This window comes from Asparagus officinalis, chromosome 8 (genome assembly GCF_001876935.1).
Source record: "Asparagus officinalis chromosome 8, Aspof.V1, whole genome shotgun sequence".
Lineage (NCBI taxonomy): Eukaryota > Viridiplantae > Streptophyta > Magnoliopsida > Asparagales > Asparagaceae > Asparagus > Asparagus officinalis.
The window spans coordinates 13,000,874-13,026,503 of NC_033801.1; the positions used below are offsets into that span (position 1 = coordinate 13,000,874).

General features: G+C 39.0%; 1 protein-coding gene across 1 annotated transcript in view; it reads right to left on the reverse strand.

Moving 5' to 3' along the window:
- Positions 1–8,927, reverse strand: part of LOC109822852 (disease resistance protein RPS2-like) — a 16,500-nt gene extending 7,573 nt beyond the window's left edge. The window contains exon 1 of the mRNA XM_020389113.1: positions 8,535–8,927. Coding sequence (XP_020244702.1) covers positions 8,535–8,781 — 247 coding nt within the window. The 5' untranslated portion in view covers positions 8,782–8,927. The remainder of the gene's footprint in view (positions 1–8,534) is intronic.

The following is a 25,630-nucleotide window of genomic DNA, read 5'->3' on the forward strand; positions in this document are numbered from 1 at the left end:
CCCCTCTGACAAGATCTGACGCCACCTCGCCCACTATCCAACTCTTCCCCCTCGCCGCCGTCAACTCCAGAGCCGTCGTACCGCACCCGCAATAGTGTCGTCACCTCGTTCGCAGGCCCTTGGCCTCGTAAGGAAGATCCCTTTTCTCATTTGATTCGTCATTACAATTTTTAGATCCGTTATGAATTTAATTAAGTTTATGCATAGATTAGTCTGCGATTTGATTATGTTATAGCATATTTATATTGTGATATTCTAGGTAGCATTGTTTGATAAATGATATTAAATGATGAGAAATATTTTTTAAAATAGAAATGGTTACTGTTCATACAGAAAAAATATGTTTAAAGAGTATTTTTAGAATAACCATGAGGAGAAATAATTTCAAAGAAATTATTTTGGAAAAGATTATTTCTGAATTACATAGATGCTGCTTATAATTTATGATTCTTAGATTTAATTATTTGACATGCCATGATATCATTGCACATGATTGGTTATATTTATTTATTATTTCCTTGTTACAATTAAGAACCATTAGTAGTTCATGACTTAGTGGTTTTGCGTGTCATGAACAAGACTTAGTGACATGTGTGTGTGCGTTGACTAACTTAGGATGTGAACTAGAGATCTATTGTAGGTCATGTTTGTTGACTTAGAAAAACAAGAAGAGTTGGGATTGAAAAGTCATAGTTCATGTGATCGGATATGGTTGTTGATATATCTTCTAGGCTCGTAGCAGTGAATCGATATCGTCACTGGGGTTGGTTTGTTGAATCAAAGTGAATCGGTGTTGTCACTTTGGTCAGTGAAATTTATTCACTCGAGTTTTGCTTGAGTTCGGACCAGGCCGAAATCGGATTGTGTGTAGATCTCTGGCCGCATGTTTAGCGGGATTGGATGCACGTAAGGGATTTATGAACAGTCAGTCATCCGAGAATATGAATGTTGACTCTATGTGAGATATGGACCAGTGACCTATTATAGGATGGCTAGTTGCATGACCTCGTTACCCAGTTGATTTTTTTTTGTTATACTCTAGTAATGGTTTGCATCTAGACTGTTAGAATTCCAGTCGTATGTTTCTATTATTATTACTGTCATTGCATTGGTCATTCGACCGTTTCTATTCTCCCTTGTGGGATCTTGCCGTGTGCCATGCACGCTGACGTGCTCTTGTTCTCTTGGGTTGTACATCAGATTTAGAGGATGGACAGGTCCATCTTGGAGACACACCATAGTCAGAATATCCTCATAGGAGGTTTTGCATATAGAGCTGAAGAAGAAGCCGAAGCTTAGTTTTATTTTATTTTATTTTTTTCCTTTTAGTTGGTTGATGGACTTAGTTTACTTTTACAGTATTTCCTTTCTATCTCTACTGGACGATGTATTTTCATTTTTCTTCAGTATTTAGTTAGTCTGTTTTGTAATAAGGGCATGATTGACCCGAACCTTGTGTCTCGGATGATATTTTATTTGTGATATGAATCATTTCTGTTCTGAGTTATTTATTATATTCTTGCTAATTGTGATTGATGACCTGTGACTTCACATTTTATTGTTTTATGCTAAGCGTATTAGATTGAGTAGAAAGAGTTTAGTATTTATTTCTCATCAATCTAATATGTCGCAGGCTTGTTCGTGTCCCGATTCCTAGCTATTTTCGAAAGCGGAGCGTGACAAGCTGGTTTGGCCTGGTTTGATGTTTTAGAACTATCTTGTGATGTTCGCAGTGTTCTTCTGGTGTTCGTCTAAAATTTAAGGTTTATCAAATGATGTACGAGATAGAACGCTCATGAGTGTCTCTCTCATGTGAGACACCCAAGGTGTCTCACCACCGCGAGACACCCTGAGGTGTCACGCCACCCGAGACACCTCAGAGTGTTTCGCAGTGATCCGAGACAGAGCAGGTGTGGATCCGAACAGCGGGCTTTCGGGCAGTTTTTTTTGACATGTTTTCTTTGGTATAAATAGGGATTCATTCCTATGGTTTTTTAGCAGAGAAGAGGGGCTGTCGTCAATGAAATAGAGAGAGTTTTTTAGATCTAAAAGGTGAGATCTTGAGGAGAGAAAAGATTGAGTGCTTTGAGGGATTTTACAAGAAAGATGTCATCTTCTCTTGGGTAAAAATCAAAGCTCCATCTTTAGGAGGAGCTTGTGGGTTGTACAAGTCGTCGGTGTTCTCCATCATAGTGGAATCTCCCTTTACCCCTCCCTGTGGACGTAGGCAAGTTTGTCGAACTACGTAAATCTTGTGTTTCACTTATTGTATTGGTCAATGCTTGTGTTGGTTGATTCATCTCGATATTCAGACCTATATTTGATTATTAGGAAGAGTGTATATCTCACATTTCTGAGATATTCACTTATGTTCTTGTTTTCATTATCAAAACAGGAGCATCGAGATTGGCTTGTGAAAACAAAAGCTAAGGCTTTCTCTTAAGATGATTCACTTCCGCGGCAAAGTGGGCGTGTTGGCGCCCCAACACTGTTGAGCGCTACGAAAGCCAAACAACCAAACCAACATGCTACGAGAAATCAAATCAAACGAACGTCGAGAGAAGGCCAAACGAGCCAAATCAATGCCACAAACACAAACAACCGATTTTAATGTGGTTCAACAAGTTTCCTACGTCCACGGGGCAAGAAGAGGATAGAGTTTTTCACTAAAAGAGAAGAAGAGTACAAACTGAGATTATAAATCACTCAAACTCACCAATTAATTTCACCAACAAATCTCTAATTCTCTCCAAACAAAACCCTAATTAATAGCTCATAAAATACCTCTTTTCTGTGCTCCAAATATCCCCAACTTTCTTCTTAATTCTCTCTTCCAGTTGTTCCATACATACAGAAATCCTAAAATCGTAAACATACTAGGAATTTTAAAACAAAAAACAAAATAGATTAGGAATCCTAATAACCTGTTACCAAAACAGATTTGGAATCATGTTACCAAAACAGATTAGGAAATATATTAGGAACCTGCTATCCAACAATTCTCCACCTCGGTGAAGTTTTTCTAAAACTAAGCCGACACCAATACCAACCAAACGTTTCGCTTGTTGTGTCCAGTACGAAGTAGAACAAATCCACGACAATAGAATCAATCCACAACAAGTCAAGAACCCAAACGAGAATGCGAACAAACTCCAAATGTCGGTATCAACTCACCAAACCGGCTGCATCATAAATAACTGCCTACGTATCCTCTTGCCCAAGGAATCAAGCATTCACGTAGTTCACCCAAACGGCCTCCAACGGCTCTCAATCAAATAGAAAAGTTTGCAACTTTTCACCAATATCACCAACAGATCTGCAACTGATAGCGCTCCCAATGGCCCCAAACCGAAACAAATCAAACACCTCCACTTGATGTGAACCAATGATCGTATCCAAAACATATCCACCAGCTGCACTCGAATCCAAAAATAACTCATCATCTGCATCCAAATCCAAATGATCTCCAAACTGTGTCACCTCAACTGGAATATCAAATGATGTAGTATGATCTGAAGTATGTGGAGTAAGCTCCACCTAATATGAAGTAGCATCACCTTCCACCCGCTGTGATATCCCAATGATATGATCAACACTCTCCACCTGCCGAGAGTCAAATATGACATACTTGCTTAGAAAAAAATCAGAAGCTCCTAACCGATAATCAAATGAACCTCTGAATCCCAAACGTACAATCGGATCAAATCTCACATCCTTGATGTGGCCAAATGTTGGGCAACCAAATATCCGACACAATCCAAAATCTAAAGCAGCTCTACCAGATCCAAAATCTCCACACGCAGCAGTCGGCAACCTATGACCAAGATGACCCAAATATGTCGAAGCTCCAAAACCAAAACCAATACTCGACAACCAACACCGATCCCCCTCCAGTAAGGAACGACCCATCAAAACTGTCATCTTATCTCGTCGTCCTAATGTCTCCACATCAATAAAGTGTCTCAAACTGCCATAAGCTCGGCACAAATGCAAGAAAGAACCCCTACCAAAGCTAGAACGACGGCTTACCTTTCTGCCAATATACTTCTTCCAATTGTTGTTGACTTCTAGGACTTCACACCAACAGGGCCTGGTTGCAACCCATTAATGTCTAGAACAATCCCCAACTACGGAAACCAAATACCGATTACCTCCCAATGATGCCTCCTTGGAAGGTCCCCAAATGCCTGACTGAACACCACCTAAAAGACCCCTCGATGGACGGATAGAAGTGCCAAACTCCACCCTAGTCTTCTTGCTCATACCAATATGCTCAAAGGACTTCAATCTGTAGGTCAAAGCACTCCTCAACAAACCATGCATGACATAACCAATCAAATAACCCAGCCTCAACAAATGCCACAGTTTAGTCAAATACAAAAAAGTCATCAGCTCTCTATCAAACACCATGCTCCCAATCAAATAATACAAATTGTTTCTCCTGACTCCCTTCATCACAATCATGGACCCTAATGTGATCTTCAAACGTGAATCGACCAAGGTCACCCTATAGCCTGCTGCCTCCAAAACTCCAAGCGAAATGATGTTCTTCTTCAACTGAGGAACGGACCTCACTCCAACCAACTCCTGAATCACTCCGTCACTCATCCTAATCTGAACGGTACCAATACCACAAATAGGACATTCATGATCATTACCTATGAGCACGACCTCCCCTCTTTCGAACTTCTGAAAGCTAGAGAACCAATCCCTCATAGGGTAAATATGGTAAGAAACACCCGAATGCAACATCCACTCTGTAGAGTCAGCAACATAAACTAACGGTAGTGCAGATAACAAATAGCCCGAAGAATCCGAATCTGAATTATTGCCACTAGCCTTGACAACATTCACCTCTGAAGATTGAATAGCTTTCGCCTTATTCTTCCCGGCTCGATCAACCAACTTTGGGCATTCGGCTTTCCAATGTCTATCCTCTTTACAAAAGGCACACTGATTCCTACGAACTCCAAGATGTGCCCCTCTAGACTGTGACCTCCTACCACAGTTTGGACTTTTTGCTCTTGCGACCAATGCCCCCACTATCGGCTCAACTGAAGTCTCATTATTCTTCTTTCGGAGCTGATAATTCACAAGTGCAGCGGTGACTTCACTATAAGAAAAGAGATGCCTTCCCATTAATAAGAGTAAGAACGAAGGTCTCATATTCCTCATTAGGCAAGGAACTCAATAACAACAACAACGCCTTGTTTTCATCTTCAATCATCACATCTACATTTGCCAAATCCGTAAGAACCTTCGTGTAGTGATTCATGTGATTACCAATGGAGGTCCTCTTCTTTAATTGGAAGCGATAAAGCCTCCTCTTCAAATGCAAGCGGTTCTCTATACTCTTGGTCAAATACTTTCCCTTTAGGATCTCCCAAATCTTCTTAGCCGAAGTCTCATTGATCACATCATATTTTAAATCTTCAGTCAAACAAGATCTAATCACACCACACGCCGTTCTAATCATCTTTTTCCAAACCTTCTCCTCAATGTCGTCCGGTTTCTTGTCTAACTCCAAAGTATCTTTCAAATTTTACGCATTGAGCGCATCCAAAACTTCACATCTCTAAAGACCAAAATTGTTTGCGCCATTAAACTTCTCCACATCTATCTTTATAGAATAGATATTCAAACTTTGGACGGTCTTCACGTCAGAAATACCCTCAACAACTCCTTCTTTCCCGACCATCTTTCTCAAAACACCAAAACAAATGTGGAACAAATAAAGAATAGATCCAAAACTAAAAAAGATAGAGTCTTTACCAAAAAGATCCCACCTGTATCACCAAACGATGCCCTAGACGAGCCTCCAAAATGACCTACTCCTCCAAATAGCCCAAGCGTAACCCGATCTCTGATACCACTTGTTGAGCATTGCAGAAGCCAAACAACCAAACCAATGTGCTACGAGAAATCAAATCAAACGAACGTCGAGAGAAGGCCAAACGAGCCAAATCAATGCCACAAACACAAACAACCAATTTTAACGTGGTTCGACAAGTTGCCTACGTCCACGGGGCAAGAAGGGGATACAATTTTTCACTAATAGAGAAGAAGAGTATAAACTGAGATTACAAATCACTCAAACTCACCAATTAATCTCACCAACAAATCTCTAATTCTCTCCAAACAAAACCCTAACTAATAGCTCAGAAAATACCTCTTTTCTGTACTCTAAATATCCTCAACTTTCTTCTCAATTCTCTCTTCCAATTATTCTCTCTCTCTCTCTCTCTCTCTCTCTATATATATATATATATATATATATATATATATATATATATATATATTATATATAATTATATATATATATATATATATATATATATATATATAATAATATATATATATATATATATATATATATATACGTTTATATATCATTATATATATATATATATTATTATATATATATATATATATAGTAAAAATATATATATATATATAGTATATATAATATATATATATAGGCGAGAGGTTCAAATGCAAACCTCACTATCCTAAAAACTAAAAACCCTTATCACTCCGTTGGATTGAGATTCATTCAATGGCTGAGATTTATAAGACAATAATGCGTGCATGAAGGGTAATCAGGTAAATTGATCAGCTTCCAGAGAGCAGGTACCATTAAGTGGACTGTGAGGTCTCCCAAAATCACACCTTCTCGGTACACCCCCATCTTCTCTCTTCTCCATTCTCTTCTTATTGCAAACCCATCCACCACCGCACCATCAAATCCTATCAAGCGCCGACCGTCGCCCTCCACTGAGCTCGACCTTGTGCCGCCTCAGCTCGCCGCGCTCCCCACCGCCCCTTCGCTCTGAGCTCGTGCCCCACCCTTGCTGCACCGAACTCCTCCCAAGCCGCCCTCCTACTCTCGTCGCCACTCCAGCCGCCACCCATCGGCCGTCCTCATGGCCATCACCAACCTCCGAGTCTCGCCATCTCGAACCAAATCCCGCCTCCGACCTCGCCCTCATCCCAACTCCACCACGTCGCCTCCGGACAGCAGCGCCTCCACGTCCAAGCTACCGCCCGCTCAACCTCCTCGACGACCTCCGCCATCTCGATTTCACATCAGTGAATCTGGATTCACATAGTCGAATCTGCATTCTGTTCACATCAGCTGAATCGCGATTCACTGACGTTGAATCGCGATTCACTGCCGTGCAACCAGATTCACTGCCCAGTGAATTCCAGATTCACTGCAGCTGAATCCAGATTTCACTTCAGTGAATCCAGCATTCACTTGCTAGTCGAATCGCGATGATTCACTCAGTGGAATCTGGCATTCACCTCAGTGAATCGGCCGATTCACTGATGTTGAATCGAGATTCACTGCAGTGAATCGAGATTCACTGCCAGTGAATCCAGAGTCACTACAGCGAAAGCATTCGGATGTTAGGATGGTTTTAGTGAACTCCATAAGTTATCTTATTCTTTTTTTTTTTTCATGTTTTGAGATTTGCTTTGTTTGATAACAGAGTTTCAGTCACTGAATCTGGCATTTCGACATAGTGGAATCTGGATTTCACTCGCCGGCTTCGTTCAGTCCAGAGCGGCTTCGGTTCGTCGGAGCGGAGCTCAAGCGGCAGTGGCAGTTGGAGGAGCTCGGTGAGGACGTTAGTGGTGTTTGTGGGTGTGAGGAGAGGAATGAGAGAGGGGGTGTGGTTCAAGCTATTGGGAAAATGGAGGTGAGAGAGAGGAGACGTGAGGGAAATTTGCTCTACTAATGTAAGAGAGCAGTATTAAAGGACGTTATTAAATTTGTATCATTGCCTTCCAATATGTAATCGTCACCATTAATGCAATTGATGTTCCAATTTTACCCTTTTCACATTAATGCAGTGTATTAAATTGGTCTATATTTATAATTCTGCCATCGCAAATCGTAGGCCATCTGGATTAGACTGATTGGAGCGGCTTAGGATATGGTTTGTTAGTTTCTCTAGTTTTTATTTAGAACCCTCCCTTCATTATTATATATAATATACTATTATATATACTATATATATATATATATATATATATATATATATATATATATATTATAATTATATATATATAATATTATATATATATATATATATATCCTAAAATCATAAACATACTAAGAATTCTAAAACAAAAAATAAAACAGATTAGGAATCCTAACAACCGGTTACCAAACCAGATTTGGAATCATGTTACCAAAACAGATTAGGAAACATATTAAGAACCTGCTATCCAACAAACACATGCAACCTCTCCTTTATAATGCGGACTGCTTAATATTATAGGCTTTACGAGAACTGATGTGTGACATATAAGTATCAGACTAAACAATAGTCTAAAGTGATAAATATTCTCACCTCAAATTTAAATGTCAACCTAACAAGATGTTAATATCTACAGATGTACTGCCATATCAAATCTACTAAGTATAAACTGTATTCAAAAATTCTCACATATAGTGTTGACCAAAGCTAAATGTGCTATTGATTTTGAAAAGGAAAAAAATTAATAACAGAAATTTCAAGAGTCACCTAAGAGTTTTTCAGCCCTCTGCCTCCACAAGTTGAATTCTGGTGCTGATCTCTTTCCATCCCTCTCGGCTTCGCGGAGATCTCTCAGTTTGGCATCCATCTTGGTTTGTAGATCTTCTGCTTCATCTTTCAATTTTTTCATCTTTTCTTTGTAGAACATGAGAGGACCAAGTGTATACCAATAGACAACATAAAATGGTCCTGCCATGCATTTGGCAACAGAGAGAATATCATCCACGCTAACCATTGTGGGTGGGTGGGGATTGCTGAAGGAGGGCAACAAGCTGAAGTGGGCAGGTGGGTGGGGATTGGATGTTTGAAGGAAGGCGAGCTGAAGCTAATACTTAGGGAATGTGCAAAGGAAATATAATCTGCTACATGAGGGTTGAAACTTTCTGATCTTTCAGGCATTTGTAGATGGAGGTAATAGGTTCCCATGTGAACGTTCATATTTCTTATTCTCAAATAAGTATATATTTAAGAACAAGTTGTAACAGACCAAAATTAAGATCTAATTATTTATAACGCATATCCATCATGGTTTCGTGGTCAATTTTGCGTGAGACAAGTTGTTGCTATAATATCCTGCTGTTTAAACAGTTCAAACTTGTTTGGGACCCCCTCATTTTTTGTAAGTTTTTAATGACTATTCCAGTCATCTATAAATAAAATTAACCGGTTCAGCCAGCAACATGCGTGAACTTCCCGCTAGAAAAACTATGCATCTTCATCACTCGCATAAAGACATGAACAAGTTACACCTTTCTGCAAATATCTATATATGACGGAGAAAGCGATGTTATGCTTTGGATCTATGATCTATCTAGTATATTCAAGTCTAATCATGTGTTATTCTTTCAACGATGTGCTGGCATTTTGATTATTGTGCTATATTTTGGTCATGATACACCAAAACTGCCGAAACTTAATCTTAAATATACATAGGAAATAGATTTATTCAACTTGACCACTGCTTATGCAGTACCATCGCATAACTATAGATCAGAATAATCACGCCATGTGATTAATATTCTATTACCGTGATGACTTTCTTTGGGTCTTATTTAATACTTAAATCCAATGGTGTGTTAGTCTTCAATAATGCAATTTTGTTAATGACGTGTTGATTACTGGCTATTGGCTTATTTTCCACAAAGAGATTGGACTTATTCAACCTGCCCATTGCTTGATATTCTAAGATTCTCTACGTAGTCATTTTTTAATAGAGCATTGCTTCGGTGCTCCCAAATTAACGTTTTTTACTATTTTTAATTTGATAAAATAATTAAAACTGTCTAAAAATATGGAAGGGTATTTTTGTCCGACCTACTTACATGCTTTCCTAATTATCCAAGTCCAATACCGTTTCTTTGTTTCCTAATTATCCTCCAATATCGTTTCTTTTGTTTTTTGTTACTTCTTGCAAGTTTAGTATTTCTTTGACGCTGACATAAAATTCTTCTGGAACCTAAAAAATTAGCATATACCTAAAAAAATTGAAATTCACCTACTTTCCTAAAAATTTAGCATACACCTAAAAATTGAAATTCTTTTTCGCGTTTGCTCTCAAGGGAATGAATATATATATATATATTATATATATATATATATATATATATATATATATATATATATATATATATATATATATATATATATATATATATATATATATATATATATATATATATATATATATATATATATATATATATATATATAGAGCAAACTTGTGTCAACTTAAGTGGACGTCCACTAAGTTTCTTATCCATTGATGATTACTTGATTGAGCTACATTATGGATGATCCGCTCCCGTTAAACTTGATCTACATATTCTAAAACCCCAACACACCAAATTTGGTGTGAACTCGTTGTGGTTTGACCCTCGTCGAGCCATGTAAAAAGTTCTATTCACTCGAAACCGTTTAAAATTGATACGCAGTGGATGAAGGGTCAAACTACGACGGGTTCACCCCAAATTTGGTGTGTTAGGGTTTTATAATATGTAGATCAAGTTGAGCGGAACGGATCATCCACAATGTAGCTCAATAAAGTGATCATCAATGGATAAGAAACTTAGTGGACGTCCACTTAAGTTGACAGAAGTTTTGCTATATATATATATATATATATATATATATATATATATATATATATATATATAATTATATATATATATATAATATATATATGTGTGTGGTGTGTGTGTGTGTGTGTGAAAGAATAACATTAACCAAGTTGTTTAATAAAATAAATAAAAAGATAAAAAGATAGAAAATAAAAAAAGATATAGAAGAAATAAAAGAGAATTAATCACTTATATTTAACATGGTGTATGAGGAAAATTAGATATTTTTTTGGCAAAATTAACCACGAATAAGAGAAATAAAAGACAGAAAATAATGCAATACATGAATAAGTTTTGGAAGAGTTTATAGTTCAAAAGCAATAAGAAACGAAGAAGGAAGAATGCTAGAAAAGGACGGAAAAAATAGAGACTCGTTCATTAGTTGTATAGTTGTAACTAATCACAAATTATATTTCTCTTCTTATTTATACTTCCTAAAATAACCTTTTTATCTAAGTGAAATTACTCTTTTGGGTGTGGAACTCCTCTCAACTACCTTATCCCTCAAATTTAGGATGTGAGAGAGATTTTCAAGGAAACAAACTTCACCAACCGCTTCCGTACTCAATTGGAGCACCAAAGCTGTTGGCTTTTTAATATTTCAATTAAAGAAATAATCAATTTTATTAGTATAGCAACATGTCATCTACTACCTCCTTATGTAATCCTTGCCTCATCACTTACCTAATATCTTTGTTCCATTGGTATTGCTGTATTGCACAGCCTGGGAAACTTAACGTTAAAGATATAGAAGTGACATGTTTGTAAAAGGGTGACTTTCACCACATTGGTGGTATATACAAATTTATGCTTTTATCTGTCTTATTCAATTCGTTGGTGAACTACCTTGTTCAATAATCAAATCATTTTTCGACCTAATCTCTTTTATTCCCTGCCATGGGCGATAAAGTTGTGCACAATTGTTTATGATCATTTGGACATGAATATCTGTAGACAAAAACAGCTTTGCTTGGAGAACTAAGTAGAAAGGAGAAGAATTAAAATAGGAGGAAGGAGAAGTAAACACACGAGTACACTGTATGGCTTTTAGTGAAAATGGAATGAACTACTTCTTATTTGAGGGCTTAGGGTCCCTTTTTATACAAATCAAAGTGCAACAGTTTCCTTGCTAATCTCTTGGCTACGTTGCTTCCTAAAGAATAGCTCAGCTAGAGAATAGGTCATCCTAGGGAATAGGTCAAACTAGTGACCAGATCAAATGTAGAAGTAAATACAAAAAAATAACGTTTAACAAGATTAATCTAACAATATCTACAGAATTAGTTATTTGAAATTTTGTCGCATAGCAACATAAAACCTTGGAGCCTTGGGCTGTTCGGTTGTTTTTCAACACACGCAAAACAGAAATCTCGGTTCGAAACCTATTTCCATCTCTTTCGAATGGTTTCTCACACGATCGATTTTTTACGTTTGTTTACCCCTTAAAACGAGTGGTATTTGGTTTCCAAAGAATCCAAGTTTGGACTGGAAGTTGAAAATATTGACTCGGTTTTAGGAAAAGGAAACAGAAATTAAGTTGTAGGTTGGCTGCTATTTTGCATTTTACTCCGCTTTCCCCCATATTTTGTTGCAAGAAAATAGTTTTCCTACCCATTTTCATTCCAGCACAGTTCCAGCTTCTTCGCAATAGCCCTTAGTATTTACCACATTGTGTAAACTGTTGATATTGATCCAGAGTATGTCATGAGTATCCTTAAGATGGGGCTGGTCATAAAATTTATTCACAAGTTGTGTCTTTCCTACTCCTTTCATCGCATAGATACAAATTAATCTTGCTCACTTTGTCGTCACCAGCAAGTTGTTGAAGCCTCCTGTAGGATTGGCAGGAAAAGCAGTTGATGGAGCCCAGGATCCATTTTGGTAGCTTGGCGGTCGACCGCATTCGTGCACGGGACCCTCACTATGTTTCTGCACCTTTGGCGGTCGACCGGCCCAGAACTACAGAAGTTTCTGGAGTTGAGGCGGTCGACCGTCACGTCGACCGTGATGGTTCCAGAGACTTGAGAAATGGCGGTCGACCGCGATACCTGCGCGGTCAACCGTCACAGTCGACCGTCGAAGCAGTTTTGGGCTGGGTTTGGTTTCCAGACCCGTTTCGTTTGGGAGTTGTATATATACCCTTAACTCATTTTCAGGGTTTAAGGTAGAGGATTTTGAGCAGCTGAAAGAGGAGATTTGGGGCTTCTATTGTTGGAGCTATTTGGAGAGATTAAGAGGGCTTATTTGTGGGTTTGCGGTAAGATTTGTAACCCTAATTGTATTCCCCTTGATTTCTAATAGTAAAACTTCCCCTCCTTACCTCGTGGACGTAGGCAATTTGCCGAACCACGTATATCTTTTGTTCTTGCTGTGATTGGGTGTTGTTTGTGCTATTATGGTCTATTATTGGTTTTTGTGTGTGCTATTGACTTGCTGAATCGGCTTCCGCCGCGTACAACAAGTGGTATCAGAGTCCGAGTTGGATTTGGGAGTTTGTTCGAAGGATTCGTTGTTGGATTCTTGTTTGGAGAGGTAGATCTACAATATGGGTGAAACAAGCACATCGGGGTCGTCTTTGACGAAGGCAAAGCATCAATAATACAAAAAATGATGTTCCAAAGTTTGACGGCAAGATCAATTTTGGTTTGTGAAGGTGTTAAGTAATGGATGCCTTGGATGCACAAAATTTGGAGGAAACTCTTGAGCTACAAGAGAACCCCGAAGATGTGGAGGATAAGGTTTGGAAGAAAATGAATAGTAAGGCTTGTGTGCTTATTCGGTCATGCTTGATGCCGGATCTCATTTATGATATGATGAACGAGACGTTGACAGAGAGATTGTGGGTAACGCTCAATGAAAAATATCTGACGAAGAGCATTGAGAATCGACTTTACTTGAAGAAGAGGTTCTACCAATTCAAGATGAAGAGGGGAGCTGACGAAGAGCATTGAGAATCGACTTTACTTGAAGAAGAGGTTCTACCAATTCAAGATGAAGAGGGGAGTTTCCATTCGGGAGCATGTTAACAACTGATGAAGAGGGGAGTTTCCATTCGGGAGCATGTTAACAACTTCACAAAGCTAATTTCGGATATGGCCAATATGGATATTATGGTTGAGGATGAAGACAAGGCGATGTTACTATTTTGTTCATTGTCGGAGGATGATTTTGGTACGTTTGTTCTCACTATGTATGTTTGTTCCCACTATGCTGAGGAAGAATGATGGTGAGCCCTCCGAGAAAGCATCGGTTGATGCATTAGAAGTTCGTGGCCGTAGTCCAAACCGTCAAAAGTTCAACCGCTCAAAATCTAAGAATATCGGTAGCCATAAGAGTGTTGGTAGAAATCAATATGCTTTTTACAAAGAATAGAGTCATTGGTAGAGTGAGTGTCCAAAGTTGAAGGATAGAGCCGGGAAGCAAAGGGGGAAAGCTGTATAAGCTTCAGAGGTGAATGTTGCTAAAATTGTTGGCGACACTTCAGATTCAGATTCTTCCGGTAATTCTTATCCTGCACTGCTGTTAGTTTGTTATGCCGACTCTACGGAGTGGATGTTGGATTCGGGAACTACATTTCACATTTGCTCAAAGAGGGATTGGTTTACCAACTTTGAGGAGTTGGAAAGAGGGGACGTGGTGCTTATGGGGAACGATCACGTTTGCCCTATTAGTGGGATTGACTCAGTCCGGATTAGAATGCATGACGGGGTGACTCGGGAGTTGAAAGAAGTGAGGTTTGTGCCGCAGTTGACGAAGAACATCATTTCTCTTGGGACTTTGGAGGCAGCTGGTTATAGAGTGATCTTAGAGGATACTACATTGAAGATCATGAAGGGGTTCATGGGGGTGATGCGAGGTGTCAGGGAAAACAACCTATACTACTTGAAGGGCAAGACAATTACAGGGGGTCTGGCTGCTTCTATCACCACAGAGGAGGACACTACCACCCTATGGCACATGAGACTTAGACACACATGTGATAAGTCCCTACAGTCATTGGCAAAATATGTGCTATTAAAAGGTACAAAGACCTGCAAGATGGAGATGTGTGAGCATTGCATACTTTGGAAGAAGACTAAAGTGAAGTTCGGCACCGCCATTCACAACACCCAAGGTATATTGGATTACATTCACACAGATGTTTGGGGTCCTTCCAAACACACACCGCTTGGTGGGGCAAATTATTTTGTCACTTTCATTAATGATTATTCCAGGAGGAATTGGGTATATACAATGAAGCATAAACATGAGGTCCTGGATATATTTGTGGAGTGGAAGAAGAAAGTGGAGCTGCAGATAGGTAGAAAGGTAAAGGCTCTTCGTTCAGACAATGGTGGAGAATATAATAGTGATCCATTTATGTAGTTTTGTCGAGATCATGGTATTAGAAGATACTTCATAGTTAGAGAGACACCGTAACAAAACGGGGTGGCTGAGAGATTGAACCGTACCTTGCTGGAGAAGGTGCAATGTATGATGACGCAGAGTGGATTGCCTAGATCCTTTTGAGTCGAGGCGTTGGTTTATGCGAGCCATCTCATTAATAGGTTGTCGTGCACTGCGATACAGGGGAAGACTCCAATGGAGCGTTGGCCTGGTTCTGTGACTAGTGACTATGAGACGCTTCAGATATTTGAGTGTCCAGCTTATTTCCATGTCAGTGATGGAAAGTTAAATCCGAGAGTGAGGAAGGCCGTCTTTATGGGATTTAGAGAAGGTATCAAAGGCTTCAAATCATGGGATCCACAAGACAAGAAGATGGTCATTAGCAGAGATATCACATTTGATGAGGCGTACATGATGAAGCCTCGAATTCCTCAGCAGGTGGAAGAAGATCAGACAGGAAGGATATCGCAGTAGGTGGAGGATGATGTGACTCCACCCACTCCAGACACCATTGTATCCATTGAGGCTCCTACAGAGGTGACACTGGGAGGAGATGAGATGACAGTCGGGTATTTGGAGGATACAGTGGATGGTGAGACTCAGGAGCAGGGTCATGCTCAGGGGTCCATTACAGCAGATAAACCGAGGAGGGTGATTCGTCGGCCAGCTAGATATGATGATGTCATGATGGCATATGCTTTATCAGTAGAGGTCATTGATGATTTGGTTCCTTTCACATTCAGTGAGGCAGAGTTTAGCCCTGGGAGGAGGAGATGCAATCTCTTCAGAAGAACGATACTTAGAAACTTGCAAAGCTACCTAAGGGTAAGAAAGTTATTGGTTGCAAGTAGGTGTATCCTAAGAAGGAGGGATCTTTTATTGGGGACATTAGGTTCAAAGCCAGATTGGTTGCCAATGGATATGCACAACTTGAGGGTGTTGATTACAACGAGGTGTTTTCACCTGTTGTGAAGCATTCATCGATTCGGATTCTATTGGCATTAGTAGCACAGCTGGATTTGGATTTGGTCTAAATGGACGTGAAGACGGCCTTTCTACATGGAGACTTAGATGAGGAGATCTACATGACACAACTCATAGGGTTTAAAGCTGCAGGAAGGGAAAATTTAGTGTGCAAATTGAAGAAATCTCTTTATGAACTGAAGCAATCACCGCGACAGTGGTACAAGAGGTTTGATAGCTTTATGATTGGCCAAGGGTACACGAGGATCCCTTATGACCCATGTGTTTATATGCGCAAGCTACAGGATGGTGAGCACATTTACTTGTTATTATATGTTGATGATATGCCCATTGCTTCCAGGAATACTTCAGCTATAGGGAAATTAAAAACGGAGCTGTCATCCGAATTTGAGATGGACTTGGGAGAGGCTAAGAAGATATTAGATATGGAGATTGAGCGAGACAGGGTGAAGGGGAGATTGAAGCTTACATAGAGGAGTTACTTGCAGAAGATGCTAAAAAAATTCAGTTTTGAGGGCAATGCCAAGGTGGTGAGTATTCCATTAGCTCCCCACTTCAAGCTTTCAGCTTTGATGTCACCATTTTCAGTGGAGGATCGGGACTACATGTCTAAAGTTCCATACGCCAGTGCAGTTGGTAGCTTGATGTATGCTATGGTGTGTACGAGGCCAAATTTGTCATAGGCCGTGAGCATGGTATCTAGGTACATGCACGACCTCGGGAAGGATCATTGGGAGGTTGTGAAGTGGATTCTACGGTATATTAAAGGTACCGTGGATGTTGGGTTGATATTTGAGAAGAATGATAAGACAGGGCAGGATTGTGTTGGCTACGTGGATTCAGACTATGCCGAAGATCTTGACAAGCGTCGGTCCACTACAGGTTATGTTTTTACATTAGCTAGTGCACCGGTGTGTTGAAGATGCACTCTTTAGTCTACAGTGACTCTCTCTACTACGGAGGTTGAGTATATGGCGATGACTGAAGCTGTGAATGAGGCTTTGTGGCTACATGGTTTGTTGGATGATTTGGGGATTGCACATGAGACCATTCAGGTATATTGTGATAGCATGTCGGCTATCTATTTGGTGAAGAACCAAGTCTACCATGCTCGCACGAAGCACATTAATGTCAGATTTCACTTTGTACGTAACGTATTGGATGATGGTGATGTCGCGTTGGATAAGGTCCACACTAAGGACAACCCTGCTGATATGTTGACCAAAGTTGTTCCAGGTGTGAAGTTTGATCGTTGTTTGAATTTATTGAACATTCTTCGATGTTGAGGCCGTTGGCGGCCAATTGGATGAACTACGTTCGGCTTGATTCCTTGGGCAAGAGGATACGTAGGTAGTCTTACAAATGCAGCCGGTTGTATTAGTTGAGTTTGATTAAGGGTGAGATTGTTTGAGCTCTCTTTTGGAATCCCGACTTGTTATGAATTGAGTCTGTTATCATGGATCGGTTCCATAGCATACTGGATGCAACAAGTGGGACATTTTGGTGTTTTTGGTGTCGGCTAAGTTTTGGCAAAACGTTCGTCGAGGTGAAGATTTGTAGGATTGACAGGAAAAGCAGTTGATGGAGCCCAGGATCCAGTTTGGCAGCTTGGCGGTCGACCGTGATGGTCGGACTTGGGGAAGTCTCTGGAGTTGGGGCGGTCGACCGTGGCGGTCGACTGTGATGCCTGCGCAGTCGACCGTCACGGTCGACCACCGAAGCAGTTTTGGGCTGGGTTTGGTTTCCAGACCCGTTTTGTTTGGGAGTTGTATATATACCCTTAACTCGTTTTTAGGGTTTAAGGTAGAGGATTTTGAGCAGTTGAAAGAGGAGATTTGGGGCTTCTATTGTTGGATCCATTTGGAGAGATTAAGAGAGCTTATTTGTGGGTTTGTGGTAAGATTTGTAATCCTAATTATATTCTCCTTGATTTCTAATAGTAAAACTCCCCCTCCGTGCCCCGTGGACGTAGGCAATTTGCCGAACCACGTATATTTTGTGTTCTTGCTATGATTGGGTGTTGCTTGTGCTATTGTGGTCTATTATTGGTTCTTGTGTGTGCTATTGACTTGCCGAATCGACTTCCGCCGCGCACAACACCTCCTGAATTCTGAATCCGTTCCCGGCATGGTTCAGCCCAACATTTCCGCATAGCTATTTGCTTCCAGTTTTATGGCGACTTCTTCGGGTCATGTTAGCTTTCAAATCCTTGGCGTCATCAATCGTATTATTTATCACCTGGCTAGTTAATCTGTATCTGTTTAGGACATGCGCGCGGAGAACAATCACCCCCACCATGAAATAGTTCACTGAACTTTGCCTCCGTTTATGCTGCTAGCTTCATCTTTAGGGACTGTTTGGTTATTTCCTAAAAAACCAAGAAATAGAAATGAAAACCAAGAAAACTCAAAAGGTACAATTTCATCCATTTCTATCCTTAAAACTCACCAACAACATCTAATAAAATATTATTTTTATCCAACAACTCATCTACCATATCTAATAAAATATTATTTTTATCCAACAACTCATCCATCACATCTAATAAAATATTATTTTCATCCACAACATCACTCAACTCATCTCGTCTCATCAATTTAAATCACTCACATCATCCAATAAGATGGTGACAACTCATCTCATCTTATTAATATTTTATTTCCACTCATTTCCTCCCAAAAAGCTAGGAAAATAATTTCCTTAAGTGTGGGTCACATCATCCAATAATATAATAACAATTCATCTCATCTCATCTATTTTTTTATTTTTAAGAATGAATCAAACAAAAGAAAACAACCTATTACAAGAAATAGGTTTCTTATAATTCATTTTCTTATTTTTTTTCGCCAACCAAACAACATCAAAACAAGTTTTCTTAAAAAATCACTCACATTATCTTATAATAAGGTAACAACTCATCTCATCTCATCTCCATTTCTTTGATTTCCTTCTTTTTTTAGCAAACCAAACACTCCCAAAATAATTCTTCTTAGAAATAGTTTTCCATTTCTTTGATTTCCCACTTTTTTTAGGCAAACAAACAGACCTGATAAGAAAAAGGATGCAGTTTACTATACACAGTAATAAGCGAATTAATGCGGTTACAATCAGTGGCGGACCCACCATTGTTCAAAGTAGTTCACTTGAACCACCTCATATAAAAGTTCTCTATAGCCTAGTGGTATTGCAGTTGGTAATATTTTGTAAGAGGTCTGGAGTTCAAACCATCCAGCCTTCGAAAATTTCTCTTTTAGGCTTCTTTCCTTTTACCTCCCCTCTATTCTTCTTCTTCTTCTTCTTCTTTTCCTTTCATTTTATCCCTTTGTTCTGTCTACCTCTTTAAGGCCTTCTATAAATATTTTTGTTTCTTATATATATAAGTCAAATCATTGTTTAAAAATGATTGTTTTTCTCTTTAATAACCCTTCCTTCAAATTTTTTTCTCACCTGTTATTATTTGAGAAAAAAATTTAGTGTATATTTTGAACCACCACCAAAAATGTTGTAGATCCGCAACTGGTTACAATTGAATAATGGTCCAAAACGTGTATTTCCCTTCTTTGAATGATGGGCGACGTCGTCTCATCCTAGAGACACATTTTCACCCTATGCCCTCACTCAGGTTAATTATGATCCTACCGTATTATCTGAGGTAGGCGAACTTCGTTGTATGAAATGCCAGTAAATGGAGTTCAAACGAGGATAAATGTTGCGAAATCCCCCAAAACTTTGACAGATTTTGCACAGAATCCCAGGAACTTTGTAAAATCAGAGAAAACTCTCTGAACTTTCACGTTTCAAAATTATACGCAACCCTCCCTGAACTATTGGTAGATCTCATGAACAGCGTGAATATCTAGAGTAAATGGTCTAAATTACCGTTTCCCCACCTTTTACCTACCTGCTTAACAAGGGTAATATATAAGTATATGAAATAAAATTGGCCAAAAGTTATCATATGCGTTGCACATGGCAACTTTTAAGTTAACATTCCGTTTTGGTAGGTAAGCAAGACAGGTTCAGGGGGGATTTCTCTGGTTTACAAAGTTCAGGGGGGTTTGTGAAAACCCTGCCAATATTCAGGGGCCTTCCGAAATTGAACATTAGCTTGCGATTAATTACTTGCATTGCTGGACTTTGTTTATTATGATTCTTTCTTTTCTTTCCAAATTTATCTATAATCCTGTAAATAATTCCTGGCCCATCGTGTCCATTTCTGTTCCATTCTCCATTCTTGATCTCATTTAAACTAGTTTTGGCTGCTATACACCCTTTTCCTTATGATCTGGGCATCCTCGTATCCTCAACATCTTTGAAACAAATAGCAGTAGAATTTGGAAACGTTTAGTTATATCTACAACCTTGACTGTTAATTTTTTGTGTCAATTGGCTTTGGGAACTTTTTTCCTTTAGTTTGTCTTTTTGAGGGAAAATAGGTGTTGGATTTAATCTAATAAATCTATTTGTGGGCACATATGATTAATCAATGTGTATTGCTATCTTTCAGGATAACCCACTAATGTGATCAATTAAGTTGGGTTAATGGGTATTTAAATATAATCATGGGGTTATATGTGCAGATACCAGGTTGTAATTGTAATTTATTGAGGGGCTAAATTACAAAAGTATAACATCTATAAATAAGGGGTTATGGTCCCTAATCTAGGGTTACTACATTCTCTAATTCTCTTCACCCCCATCTAAGAGAGAAATTCGGTTTTAGAGAAACCCTAAGGTTAGAAGATCCAAAACCCAAAATCAAGATCAAGCAATGGATTCAGGTATAAGCTTCCGCTCTTTTAGATCCTTGTTAATCTCTTTGAATTAATCATGGCTATATGGTTTTAGATCTCAAGTTTAATGATGTAGATCTAACAAGTGGTATCAGAGCCACCTTGATTAATTCTTAGGGATTTAAGTTTTATTGGGTTTTTTGATCTTAAATCTCTTGTTAAAGATTCAATTTATGTTCTCGGATGAACAGTAATGTTCGGTGAACAGTTGCGAAATTTTTTTTAGGATGAACAATAAAGTTTTTTTCCCGGATGAACAGTAACTGAAAAAATCGCCGGTGAACAGTAACTTTTTGGAATTTTCTTTGATTTTTTCTTCAATTTTTTCCAATTCTGGATCTGTTTTGAAAATAAAAATCAAAGATTTTTGGGTTTGACGGCGGCGGTTTCAGTTTGAAACCCTAAGGGTTCATGGCGAAAATTGAGGAGGTGGTTACCTCAAACGAACCTCGCGTTCGTTTCCAATGATGAACTCTGCGTTCAATTTTTTAACGAACTTTGCGTTCGTTCTCAGGTCGAACATTGCGTTCGTACTCAGGTTGAACTCTGCGTTCATTTTTTAACGAACTTTGCGTTCGTTCGCAGGTTGAACTCTGCGTTCATTTTTTAAACGAACCTTGCGTTCGTTCTCAGATCGAACATTGCGTTCGTACTCAGGTTGAACTCTGCGTTCATTTTTAACGAACTTTGCGTTCGTTCTCAGGTTGAACTCTGCGTTGATTTTTTAACGAACTTTGCATTCGTTCTCAGGTCGAACATTGCGTTCGTACTCAGGTTGAACTCTGCGTTCATTTTTTAACGAACTTTGCGTTCGTTCTCAGGTCGAACATTGCGTTCGTACTCAGGTTGAACTCTGCGTTCATTTTTTAACGAACTTTGCGTTCGTTCTCAGGTCGAACATTGTGTTCGAACCTCGCGTTCGTTCCCAAGTTGAACCTCGCGTTCTTTTATCAAACGAACCTCGCGTTCGTTCATTTTCAAACGAACCTTGCGTTCGTACTTAAGTGAGTCTCGTACTCAATACAGTCGAACCTTGCGTTCGAAGTTAAGGGAACTTCGTGTTCATTATGGTTAAGCCTCAGCTTTTCATGGGTCCATTTTGGTATACTTAATTTATTTAATTAAGTTATGGGCCCTAATTAAGCTGTGAGACCCCAATTAAGTTTTTGGAAATTCAGTTGATTTAAATTAAAATTTTTTTTAATTTAAATCTAATTCGGTTTTTAATCAATTATTTAATTCAAATATTATGACACTAAGGTATTAAGGTTGTCTCTCACTCTAATTGATTAATTGAAACAAGAAGTTGCCAAAGTAACCTCTCTTGTGTAGATTGTTCATAAGGAATGTGAGATGTTTGTGTGTAATGCTTTCGTGTAAATATTTAATCGGCCCAAAGGAAGGTTAATATTTATTTAGACTGTATACACATCTGCGATGATAAGCGTGTGACAATTATAAGGTTTACATGTGAATAATGAATCGATCCAAAGATAGTTTCATTATTTGACATGAGTTATTGTCAATGTTTGATCATTGCAACAAGGTATCACTTACAAGTTAATATTACTGTCCAAAGACTTGATATTAATGTTGTGCCGGTATCTTGGATGGGGATTGTCATTATTTGAATTTTATTGATTATGGTTATTGATGTGAGCATTTTTGTTTTATTTCAGCTAATGCATCTGCTGCAACAATTTCTGCTAACATCAACTCAATTCCCATGCTAAATGGGACAAACTTCAAGGTTTGGAAAGAGAACATATTAATTGTTCTTGGCTGCATGGATCTTGACTATGCATTAAGAACTGAACAACCCCAACCTCTCAATGCGGATAGCACTCCTGATGCAAAGAAGGAGCATGAGAAGTGGGAGCGTTCAAATCGCATGAGTCTTATGATCATTAAGCGCGGCGTTCCGGAAGCCTTCAGGGGCATAGAATCCGAAGGGATTACTAAGGCTAAAGATTTCCTTGCCGAAATTGAGAAGCGTTTTGCGAAAAACGATAAGGTAGAAACAAGCACGCTTTTAGCTCGCTTGATTTCAATGAAGTATAAGGGCAAAGGAAATATCAGGGAGTACATTATGGAAATGTCTCATATTGCTTCAAAGCTTAAGGCACTTAAACTCGATCTTTGTGACGAGTTATTAGTGCATCTGGTTTTGTTGTCTCTTCCTGCACAGTTTAACCAATTTAAGGTCAGTTATAACTGTCAAAAGGAGAAATGGACTCTAAATGAGCTCATTTCATACTGTGTGCAAGAAGAAGACAGGTTGAAGCAAGATAAGACAGAAAGTGCTCATTTGGCCTATGCCTCTAAGGATAAGGGCAAGAAAAGGAAGAATGATAAGGAAGCTGCTAAGGGTCCAGTTGAGAAGAAACAACATAAGGATAATCAGGGTTGTTTCTTCTGTAAGAAGCCTGGACATGTAAAGAAGGACTGTACAAAATATCACGCCTGGCGTGATAATAAGGGTACGTTCCTTGCTTTGGTCTGTTCTGAGGTTAATTTAGCTTCAGTACCTAGAAACACTTGGTGGTTAGACTCTGGTGCTACTACTCACATAAGTGTTTCTATGCAGGGTTGCCTGAGCTACCGAAAGCCAAGTGATGTTGAAAGACACATCTTTGTGGGCGACGGACAATCGGTAGATGTGGAAGCAATTGGGCACTTTAGGTTGTTGTTAGGAACTGGTTATTATTTGGATTTAAAAGATACTTTTGTAGTACCGTCTTTTAGACGGAATTTGGTTTCTGTTTCTGTATTGGACAAATCAGGTTATTCTTGTTCATTTGGAAACAGTCAATTCAGTTTATCTTTTAATTCAAATGTTGTGGGAACCGGTTACTTGAGTATTTATGACAACCTATATTTGCTTGATACAATTGCTTCTTACAATGAATCCTTGCATGTGGAATCACGTGGTACTAAGCGTAAATTAAATAAGGAAAATTCGGCGACATTATGGCATAAGCGCTTAGGTCATATCTCAAAAGGTAGAGTTGAGCGTCTTGTGTCTGATGGCATTTTGGATTCCCTTGATTTTTCGGACTTCGACGTATGTGTTGAATGTATCAAGGGAAAACAGACCAAAGTGAAGAGATTAGGTGCCAACAGATCTTCGGATGTCTTAGAATTGATACATACGGATATTTGTGGGCCATTCCCTACGGAATCCTGGAATGGTCAACAATATTTTATATCATTCATAGACGATTACTCACGTTATGGGCACCTATATCTTATTCATGAAAAATCTGAGTCTCTGGACATGTTCAAAGCCTATAAAGCTGAAGTTGAGAATCAACTCAACAGAAGAATTAAAACCGTCAGATCTGATCGTGGTGGTGAGTACTACGGTAGATATGATGGTTCAGGTGAACAACGTCCAGGACCATTTGCTAGATACCTAGAGGAATGCGGTATCGTCCCACAGTACACTATGCCGGGTTCACCTAGCATGAATGGTGTAGCTGAAAGACGAAACAGGACTCTTAAGGATATGGTAAGAAGTATGATTGCTCATTCTTCTTTACCAGAGTCACTCTGGGGAGAAGCACTTAAGACAGCAGCTTACATTCTGAATAGAGTACCAAGTAAAGCAGTTGCTAAAACACCTTATGAGCTTTGGACTGGTCGAAAGCCCAGTTTAAAGCATTTACATATTTGGGGATGTCCAGCTGAGGCAAGGCCTTATAGGCCAAATGAAAAGAAATTGGACTCCAAAACAGTTAGCAGCTACTTTATTGGGTACCCTGATCGCTCTAGGGGCTATAAGTTTTATGATCCCACTATAAGGAATATTTTTGAGACGGGAACAGCAACATTCTTTGAGGATGTTGAGTTTGGGGGGAGAAATAAGGTTAGAGACATTAGTTTTGAGGAGGAATTGGCTTCAGATCCAATCCATACAGTTACTTTTGACAATATTCAGGTTCCTATACCTGTTGTTGCTCAAGAAGTAAATCCGGAACCTCAAGATGATAATGTTGAACAACTCCCTGTTCCAGAAGAACAAACTCAACAACCTCAAGAACCAGTGCCATTAAGGAGATCCACGAGAGAAAGGAGAAATGCTATTCCGGATGATTATATTGTATTTCTCCAAGAACATGAGGAAAGTAGTGGAATGTTAGAAGATGATCCAATCAACTTCTCTCAGGCCATGAAAAGTTCTAACTCTCAACAGTGGATTGATGCCATGAATGAAGAGTATAAGTCTATGCAAGACAATAAGGTTTGGGAACTTGTCCCATTGCCAGAAGGTGCAAAACCAATTGGTTGTAAATGGATTTTTAAAACCAAGCGGGATGCAAACGGTAATGTGGAGAGGTATAAGGCGCGTCTTGTGGCTAAAGGCTATACTCAAAAGGAAGGCATTGATTATACAGAGACTTTCTCTCCGGTTTCATCGAAAGACTCTTTCAGAATAATCATGGCACTTGTTGCTCATTATGATCTTGAGTTACATCAGATGGATGTTAAGACTGCATTTCTCAATGGAGACATTGATGAGATGATTTATATGGTGCAACCAGAAAACTTTGTGTCAGGAGACCCAAAGAATATGGTTTGCAAATTAAGGAAATCCATCTATGGACTCAAGCAAGCTCCTCGTCAATGGTATCATAAGTTTCAACAAATAGTTATCTCGTTCGGTTTTGAGATGAACATTGTTGATGACTGTGTATATCACAAGTTCAGTGGGAGTAAGTATATTTTTCTGGTTCTGTATGTGGATGACATCTTGCTTGCCACTAATGATATAGGCATGTTGCACGAAACCAAGAGATTTCTA